The 9,730-nt window shown below is 44.9% G+C and overlaps 2 protein-coding genes across 4 annotated transcripts in view; both read right to left on the minus strand.

Moving 5' to 3' along the window:
- The window catches only part of tap2t (transporter associated with antigen processing, subunit type t, teleost specific), a 9,169-nt gene extending 6,916 nt beyond the window's left edge, over positions 1-2,253 (minus strand). Inside the window, exons 1-4 of the mRNA XM_017440641.3 lie at positions 1,991-2,253; positions 611-1,147; positions 402-516; positions 180-310 (exon numbers count right to left, since the gene is read on the minus strand). Coding sequence (XP_017296130.1) covers positions 180-310; positions 402-516; positions 611-1,109 — 745 coding nt within the window. The 5' untranslated portion in view covers positions 1,110-1,147; positions 1,991-2,253. The remainder of the gene's footprint in view (positions 1-179; positions 311-401; positions 517-610; positions 1,148-1,990) is intronic.
- A 1,321-nt stretch (positions 2,254-3,574) lies between these two features.
- Positions 3,575-9,730, minus strand: part of slc16a5a (solute carrier family 16 member 5a) — a 13,885-nt gene continuing 7,729 nt past the window's right edge. For 2 of the 3 annotated variants that reach the window (XM_017440650.3, XM_017440651.3), the window contains exons 3-5: positions 9,435-9,578; positions 8,290-9,129; positions 4,037-6,026 (exon numbers count right to left, since the gene is read on the minus strand). In XM_017440650.3, coding sequence (XP_017296139.1) covers positions 5,755-6,026; positions 8,290-9,129; positions 9,435-9,578 — 1,256 coding nt within the window. In that variant the 3' untranslated portion in view covers positions 4,037-5,754. Of the gene's footprint in view, positions 3,739-4,036; positions 6,027-8,289; positions 9,130-9,434; positions 9,579-9,730 lie in introns of those variants that run through there. The other variant, XM_025002678.2, reaches the window with a different exon arrangement.

Genomic DNA, 9,730 nt, shown 5'->3' on the forward strand with positions numbered 1-9,730 from the left:
TGGATGGACGGACGGACGGATGGATGAACAGATGGATGGATGGACGGACGGACGGATGGATGAACAGATGGATGAACGGATGGATGAACAGATGGATGGATGGACGGACGGACGGATGGATGAACAGATGGATGGACGGATGGTTGAACAGATGAACGGATGGATGATGTTCCTCTCACCTGGGTTGTTCTCCTCGAAGAAGTGCACTTCCTGCTGCAGGAGGCTGTGAAACAGCAGATGCTTCAGCCTCCTGTTCAGTCGGGCCAGTGAACACATGAAAATTCCTCCTCTCATTCCGGAGAACAGCGCGCTGTTGGGACGGACGGAGAATTATCATTTTAAACCATTTAAGTGCAATCAGGTGGTAGGTGATTAAATTACAAGTTGTTCAGTTTCTCTACCTTCCAACTGAAACCAGAACCAGCTGTCCAACCGCAGAACTAAACCCGGTTTGAAGTTCTTGACCGCTGAGAAGATCAATAACTTTCCCCTGATACAAAGGGATGTAAGTGTCACCTGTTAGGAGGGATAAATATTTATACTTGTTTCAGAATAACAGTATTTGGTACCAAATGTTGGATAAAGTAGGATATCAGTATTTCAGACTTACATAAAACTCCTAAGATGAGGAAACTGAAAGCAGCAATCAGATAAAGTGTGTCTGGTTTGAAGTACGCCAGAACCCTGGAGAAAATTCGTTTAGTATCAAGTTTGTGGTTTCTCATGTTTTTGTCACCGCTGAGCCAATTTTCCCAGATGACACAGGCGAGCGACGAAGACGCGGCGCCCAGGAACAGCACGCCGAGGTCAGGGGACGGTCCTGAATGAGGCTCCGGAGGAGGCGCCTTAAGGATCCGTCCGGTTTCAAAGACCGGAGAAAGGAGGCAGAGGAGAGCTGAGAACCTGCGCAGCACAGTCCGGAGCTTTCCATCCGCCAGCGCCGAGGCCAACAGGTGGAGGAAAGCCCACTTCATCAGCCCGAAGAGCCACTCTCCTGCCAGCCCTCCGCAGCTGGAGCTCTGCAGCAGCAGCATCCCGGCCCACCGACCCGAACTCAGAACCGCATCCAGGAGGATGATGCAGAGCCCGCATCTTAGAGCTTCCTTCATTGTCCTCCGGAGGACGGCTGGGATCCCAAACACCGATCCTGGAACAACAAACAACGATGTTAGGTCTTCTTCACTCCATGTCATCCACAGAAGGCTTCTGGTACTTATTGGATCTTTTAGCTGCTGTTCTGCTTCAGCTTCAGCAGTCACAGAAAACACAGTTTCTCTAGTTTGTGTGACTCTCACCGCAGTTTTCAAGCTATTTCAGCTTTTTAATGCCATTCCAGCTATGATATTTGTTACTGATATCTTTTAAGGATTTTCAGCATTTTTTTCCTCATTAAAAAACATTGAAATTTCGTTTTCAACTGTTAATTTCTTCCTGCTGTTTGAAAGCTAATTACTTCAGCAAACTTCCACCTAGAAACACCATTCCAGGTTTAAATAGAACAGAAGACATTCAACTATTACTGTTACTGTAATATTTTCAGCTTGTTCAACATAAAGGCTTTGTTCAGATACTTCAAGGTTTTTTTTTAAGCTGTTTAAATGTTTTTTCAGCTGTTTTAAGGGTTTGTTTTGCCTACTATGAGCCTCTTCAGCAACTTTCAGCAAACATTTATCTATTTCTGGCTACAGCTTTAACAAAATGCTGCTCAATTTAGCAAAAAAACAGCTTAAACAACAAACTTATTAGTAGCTTCAGTTAACCAAAGCATATATCTGTAATCCACATATTTCCCTGCATTATAAAAACATGATTCCTCAGGTCTGATTACATAAAAACACCCGTTTTATTTGCTCTTCAACTAGCTGCTCAGGCTAACGTTGTTAGCTTATTATCCGACAGTTATCCTGTTTAATATTCAGATGGACTAACCTGATACTCAGTAATCTGTTAATGACACAGAAATTATCTGACCAGAATCGGATATTTTTACCGTTTTCCAGCTGCCTTTCCCCCGCAGCTAACCGCTGCTAGCTAACTGCTGCTAGCTCACCGCTGCTAGCCGGCTAACTTTCAGTTTCAGTTTCACTTTTAGTCGAGTTCCTTCTGGTTGGAATTTGTTTAAAACTCTAAACGAGGACATAACAAACAGTTTATTAAACCTTGTCCTCATTTAGGTCGAATTAATTCTCTCTACAGCAAAACGTTTTTAAGTGGCAGCGTCTGACAGCTCAGCTATCGCTTCACGGACCGGCCACAAGGTGGCGGCAGAGAACTTCTGGTCAGTTTTCAAAAATAAAAGCACGGATGAATAAATGTATTAAAGGTATGAAATCAAATGCTAAACCCAATCTATTTTTATATTTTGAATATGCCTAGCATGTAGATGGCTCTGGCATTTTAATCTCTTAAACTATTTATTTCATATGTTAAATTAAAATTAGATTATTTGAAAATCAAAGCCTTACAGCACTGGTCTTCAATCCTGGTCCTGGAGGGCCACCATCCTGCATGTTTTACTTGTTTCTCTGCTCTAATACAGCTGATTTGAATCAATGGGTGATTAACAGGCTTCTGCAGAACACAAAGAGGTAATTTAACCTCTGAATCAGGTGTGTTGGAGCAGGGAAAAAAGAAAAACATGCAGGATGGTGGCCCTGAGGACCAGGATTGGACACCCCTGCCTTACAGTATAAGAGTGGTGAGGTACGTTTTTGTGTTTTTCTGTATTTTTACATGATCTCAACATAAAATAAAACGATTTCTCTGCAGGACATGAGGTAGATGTAATTAATGGACTTCAGGGAAGCAAATTGAAGAAAAACGAACTACAAAATTATCTCAAATATTTGGGTTTCAAACTGACTTTGGGGCCTTTTTTCTGAGTTTCTAACCTTTCTTTATTCGGATAAAAGTCATCTGCAGTAATCTGAAACTCTAATGTTTGTTTGAAGTGGAACATATTTAAAGAGCCACAGAAGGCACACCTTTATTGAGTTGTTTCCCTTCAGTTTGACCCATGCCGTTGTTTAATAATTAACCTAACAGATATTAGTTTTTTTGTCTGAAATGTTGCTGTGCATTACTGTCTGTGTGACTGGCGTCCATCCGGTCAAAGGTCAAAGGTCACAGACTGCAGCCGTATAACAGCTGGACACCTCAGGGGTCAAAGATGATGCCTGTTGATTTCAAGGCTCGTGGGGTGAAAGGTCAAAGGTCACAGGTAACTCCTCTGTGCTCCTACAGGTGAGCCTTTAGTTCCCGGCTGAGTCCGTCGGATCAGGTAAAAACTAAAAAACAGATCTGGATGAAATGTTGGATTAAATTCTGGTTCTGATCCAGATTCTGATCCGGATCACTCTGAGGCCTCGGCGGAGGTTTGTCTCTGACGAGTCTCGTATATTCTCTTTGGTTTTATGAGCATCTTATCTTCCTAAATCTTTACTGTTTTCCTCCTCCTGTGTGGTTTACGCTTTCCACCGAAAAACTGCAGGAATCTTTATCTGCTTAACAGATAAAAAGTTATTTATTACAGATCATTTAGTGATTTGAAGAGTTTGCTGTAAAAATGGAAGTGAGGTCAAACAGGATTCAGTTGTTTTTCTCAGTTTGAGGAACCCACAGCTCCGATGAGACGGTTTGGTTTCGTAAACAGGTTCTGCAGCATCACCGCCTCTGATGAAGACTTTAATAAGAGTGGAAAACATCGTTCAAGCTTCAGGCTCCGGATGTCAGTCGGGCCTGAATCACAGGAACAGAAAAACAGGAAAATATGTTCTCAGGTCATGGAGTGAAGGTGTTTATGTCTGGAAGTGTTTTAATCACTTTAACCGACTGGAACAGAAGCTGTTTTTGATTTATCTCTTATTAAAAACAACTTTAGGGACTTTAAACAGAAACACCAAACAGTCGTCGCAGCAGTGAATCAAACGCCTGAATCTGGGGATAAATCTCAGCTGACATTCGATTTATTTAATCTTCAAATAAATAAAAATTAAACTACAACGCATGTTTGCTAAAATGAGAATCACAGAACTCGTTTTCAGCCAAAAACTTTATATGTTTATTAAAAGAAATACAATCAAACACAGAAGGCCATTTTCTTATTCCAGCATTTATTTCTCTCAGTCACGACGTATAAATATGTCTGAATAAACAGTTTAAAAGCATCTGAAGTGCTAACAGATCCTCTGACAGGACAGAAATCTCTGTTTAGGACTACAAACACAAGCTGCTGCCGTGACTAAATCTCTGCTGGAAACTGAAGACAACGCAGCTTCTGTAAAAAATAAAATAAAAAAGGGAGGCGGTGAGTCATCTTCTAGAAATACAGCAGCTTTGTGAAAAGGCACAGCTCCATGAAGGCGTGGGAAAAAAAAAAAAAAAACATTTCACTCTCTGAGACACAGAACATGTTTGTCTTCAGGAATCTAAAATAAAAACAGACTAAACTGTTTTATTAACGAGCTGCAGGTTGGAGGACCGTCTCTCCGACCTGCAGCTTTAATTTGAAAATAAAAGCTGAAGTTTTGCTCCAAACGGAGCAGAAACTCTGAGTTCATCTGTATTAAAGTTCTGCAACACGACGAGGACTGAAAAATAAAAACACGAGGACAATTACCTCATCTTTAATTTGATTAAACTTAACATCAGTTTATCGTTTCTTACTCTAATTGTTCTGTTGTTTAAAAACCGAGTCGCCTCTGATTCTTTGCTCTGAAAGAAACTTTAAGGTTTTATTTTAGGTTCTAATATTTCTTCTTTTCCCCACAAAAAAAGGGAAGTAAAAGTAAAAAGAATAACTAACGGCTGCCAGGATGAAGGGAAGGTGGCGTTACTGATCGAGCACAAACTAAAACATAAATAAAAAACAGGTTTGTCATCCAGACACTGTTTCTACTTTGCAGCGATTTTAAACATTAACGTCGTTTCTTGTTTTCCTGTCAGTCGTCTCCTTTCGGGGCTCATCAGGCGCTTCCTGCGTGCCTCAACAGAGCCCGCCTCTCTCCGACACCATGTTTGTTTAATCTTTGTACTTCAGTTTCAGGAGATAACTTGATTTCTGCAGCTCTGAGAGAACGTCTCCCTTCAGCGCTCTCCTTCTCCAAATAAGTTATTAAACCAAAGCAAAGCCCTCTGGAACCATCTGCTCTAGATTTAGAGATAAAATACAAAGTTGCTTGGCGACGGCGGCCATGATTGTGCAGAAAAAAAGCTTTTTTCCCAGGACAAGCTGCTCAGGGCCATATTACAACAGTGGTGGCAGTATTACCCTCAGGGAGGCTTTACATATGAACTCCTCGTTTTCTAAACGTGTCTTTAAAGAACTCGATGAGCCTCAGGAAACGGCCTTTTTAACAGGATGAATGCTTTTTAATCAGGAGGTTACTGTGCACTTTATGTGTTTTTAATTAATTATTTGTCTGTGTGCTTTCGCTTTGGTTCACAGAATCAAGAAGGATCAAGAGTTTGTGCAAAAACGTCAACAAAAAGCTACACTTTTCTACTTAATGTGCTTATTTTAACACCAGATCCTCTCACCCTTTAACTCTTTTATAATTGAGGTTTCAGTTTGATGCAGTTCCTGCTTCAAAACCAGATCCTAAAAACAGGAAATGAGAAGTGATGACTGCAGCAAACATCTAAAGAGCTTCAGACACGTCTTTGTGTTTAAGTGCACATCTGTCCGTTTTGGTGAAGAACTTTGGTCAAACTGGGAAAGAGCGATTAGGAGCCGTGGGGTTCGTTAGCGGCGCTTCAGACACTGGTGATGTGCTCCGAGCTGTTGGGCGCTGCCTTGTCTCTGTCTGTGTCCGTGGGCACGCTGCGGTACCGGCAGCCGGGCGAGCCGTTGGCCGCGGGTCTCTTCGAGTCGGGCTGAGCCGTGCCGCGGCCGTGCCTCGACACCTTCTCCTCCGCCCTGTCCAGCCAGAGGAACGCCACCATGAGGAACACGGCGGCTGAGGCAACCACGGCGCTGCAGGCCACGAAGACGTAGAAGTACTGTCCGGTTCGGTCCACCAGGATCCCTGAAAAACAGCAACTTTATATTTACTGACTGTTACTCTTATTTAACTACGACTTTATTCTGTTTAATTTGCCCTGGAAGTCCAAAGTTCCCGCCCACATCTGGATCTGGGAATTCACACGTGTTCATCAACAAGGCTAGCTAAAATTAGCAACACAAGCTAATAAAACACATTTTGTTGCCTTTTATACAAACAAACTTTATATCGACCAATAAAGCCGAGCAGAACGTTAACGAGACACGAGCGGACAGAAGTCATCATAAGTAGCTGATTATTGCAGCAATCATCACTTTTTATGAGCGGCAGCCATGTTGGATGTTAAGGTTGAACCTTTAACTTTTCAAAATAAAAGCTGTAACTCCATTACAGTAAACAATAAATGATTTATAGCATCAAATACGTCAGTTTTATCTACCTAAACCGAGCTACTTCCACACTGCATGAACACTAACAGTGCTAACTCTGCTAACAGTGCTAACTCCTGCTAACTCCGCTAACAGTGCTAACTCCTGCTAACTCCGCTAACAGTGCTAACTCCTGCTAACTCCGCTAACAGTGCTAACTCCTGCTAACTCTGCTAACAGTGCTAACTCCTGCTAAGGAGGAATGTTTCACAGCTAACTCTGTTAGCAGAGTTAGCACTGTTAGCAGAGTTAGCATGAGTTAGCACTGCCATGTTGTTTTTATAGAGAAGTCTGTTTCATTCTGTTTCTAACTGTCCTGTCATGACCTTTGACCTTTGACCTGCTAACTGAGGCCTGCAGAGTCTAAGAAGGAGCTCATCTCTGTGAGGACTACACGGTCTGACCTTCAGGGTGAATTTACCGGGACGTCCAGTCCTGGGAAGACTGGCAGCTGATGGACTCCAAATGGTTTAAAAATGACCTTTGACCCCCCCCCAGACTGACAGGCAGCAAACACCTGCGGCTCAGTTCAGCGCAGCCCTTATTTCCCCTGAAAGTCTGCAGAAACCATCTGTGTTTGTGTGGCAACAGACAGGAGGACTCCAACAAAACCGTTTAAAGCCGGATTTTATCGTCAGCTGCAGACGGTTGGGGATTTCAACACCTGCTCTGAAAAAGCTCCAAGGTTTTTTTTATTTATTTACAATCTTTAAAAAGCCCAGAAGAGATGCTGAAAACAAACAGAACCTGTTCCAGGGTTCATCATGGCGTCGGGTCGCCTCGGGAACCGTTTCTTCTCATTAACCCTTTCCACTCCACAGACGGAACCAGAACAGTTCCTCTGCTTTTCAGCCGATCAGGTTCTGTCTGCGCGCGTCGTTCAAACACCCAGCGCCACCTAGTGACCCGGCATGAAAGCTGCACCGGGTTTAACGCCTCGCGGTCTTATCTGATCAGCGATGACATCATTACTGTCTGAAGAATCAACACTGAACATCTGCACTGCTTCCAGGAGGTCATTAACGTGTAAACTGGACCAAAGAAATCTGACGGAAATCTGACGTTTCAACCTCCAACAGTTGTTATTTTAGAGCAGGGGTGGGTAATCCTGGTCCACCATCCTGCAGGTTCTCCTTGTTCCTCTGCTCCAACACACCTGATCTGAATCAATGGATGATTAACAGGCTTCTGCAGAACATGAAGAGGTGATTTAACCATGAATCAGGTGTGTTGGACCAAGGAAAGAGGTTTTTAGAGGGTCAAACTCCTCCTTTCCTCGTGATTCAAATCACGAGAAATGATGCCAGAAATGATGCCAACTTGTAAAAAACACTCAAACAGTGTCTGTTTTATGATTTAAAATCAACTATTTTAGCTTTAAATGAATGAGATTTATCTCTGTTCTTATAAAAGCAGAGAGATCCGAGCATCTTTCAAACTTCCAGTTTAATTTTAGTTGACTAAACTGATCAGAAGGTTAAATTAGTGGTTAGCATTGTTGCCTCACAGCAAGAAGGTCCTGGGTTCAAACCCTGGGTTGGACCTGGAGTGTTTTAGGCTGCTTTCAGGCTTTTGAAAAAGAGATTTAAGATCCCAATGGGACTTGCCTGCTTAAATAAAGGTTAATAATCAATAAATAATGTTTTTACTCAGTAACTTCCAAAACAGCAAAAAAAGATGAAGTAAGCTGCAGAATTCCTCAGGTAAAGATCACCTGTCGGGTTTCAGAGTAATGTCTGTAAATAAGTTATAGATCTAAGATCTTCACATCTCAGCCGGTTTAACAAGTTCGAAGCCCCGGAGCTTAACGGAACCACCTGTGAAACATTCCTCCTGCAGCCCGCCGTGTCGGGGTTTACCTGCCAGCGGAGGTCCGGTCAGCAGCGTGACGCTCTCCATGACGGCCAGCAGCCCCAGAGCGGACGGGAAGCGGCTCATCTCCACGATGTCCATGAGGACGGTGAACATCAGCGAGCCCACCACGCTCATGGAGAGCCCGTAGGTGGCGACGTACATCACCAGGACGGGGAAGCTGGCGCCAGTGCAGCAGATAATGTTACTGAGCCCGTTGACCAGCAGAGCCAAGGAAAACACGTAGATATGGCGCCCTTTGAACCACGCCATGTTGAAGATGATGCCAAACAGCGGCCGCACGATGACGTTGATGATCCCCATGATGGAGAGCAGGAGCGCCGCCCGGCTTGGCTCCATGTTGTTTGACGTGGCGTAAGGAACCAGGTACAGGAGCGGCACCACGAACCCGAGCATCATCAGGGTGATGCCCGTGGCGTACACGCAGTACCGCCGGTTGTTACACAGCTGATCGAACGCCATGTGTTTGCTCAGGGACGCCACCACGTACTTCCACACGGCCCTCGCCTTCCTCTTTGGCGTCTGTTCAGTCTCCTGACCGGCCGGAGGAGGTTTGTGGTCCATCAGAGGCCGGCCGCGGAGCTTTGTGGGCTGGAGGGGCCTCATCACGGCGCCGCAGACGCAGAGGTTCAGCAGGATGGCCCCCAGGATGAGGAAGCTTCCCCTCCAGCCGAACTCGGTGTGGAGGTAGTTTCCCAGGAAAGGCAGGATGCAGAGTCCGAGGGCCGTGCCCGTGGAGGACATGGCATTGGCAAACGCCCGCCGCCGCACAAAGTAGTGCCCCAGGATGGTGACGCCTGGCTGGACGCTGAAGCAGAAACCCAGACCTGAAAGAGGCCATTTTTACTGTCAGGAAAAAGAGCAGAACCAGAACAGATGGCAGCCATCTTTAAACGCCTCCAACCTTTACGTCAACGTCAGTTTCACATTACACGGTTACTCCAGCAGAAATGGTTTTATATTCCTGCTTGTAAAGAATCGTGTGATGTCATACTGACGGGGAGAAAGGTTCATAAAGAAGCGCCGACAGTAAGTGCAGACTCAGATTAGCCGCTGTTAGCCGGTTTCTCCAGCTTCTCTGATGTCTGCTGCGTGAAAACCAACAGCTGGGATGACGGTGATGTTTGCTGACCTGTAATGACTCCGGTGGTGACGTAAAGCTCGCTGATGGAGCGGGTAAACGAGCTGGCGGCCATTCCAACCCCGCTCAGGACCCCGCCCAACATGACGGTCACCCGGCAGCCCAGTTTGTGGACCAGCACGCTGCAGAAGGGACCTGAGGAGAACAAGGAGCGCTCTTAGTTTCAGACATGCCAGAGCCGGAGCGGGCGCAGGCTTTCCAGAACGTTCTCCGAATCCTGCAGGACGTTCTCCGAATCCTGCAGGAAGTTCTCCGAATCCTGCAGGCCGTTCTCTGAATCCTGCAGG

Source organism: Kryptolebias marmoratus, linkage group LG17, assembly GCF_001649575.2.
Source record: "Kryptolebias marmoratus isolate JLee-2015 linkage group LG17, ASM164957v2, whole genome shotgun sequence".
In the NCBI taxonomy this organism is placed as follows: domain Eukaryota; kingdom Metazoa; phylum Chordata; class Actinopteri; order Cyprinodontiformes; family Rivulidae; genus Kryptolebias; species Kryptolebias marmoratus.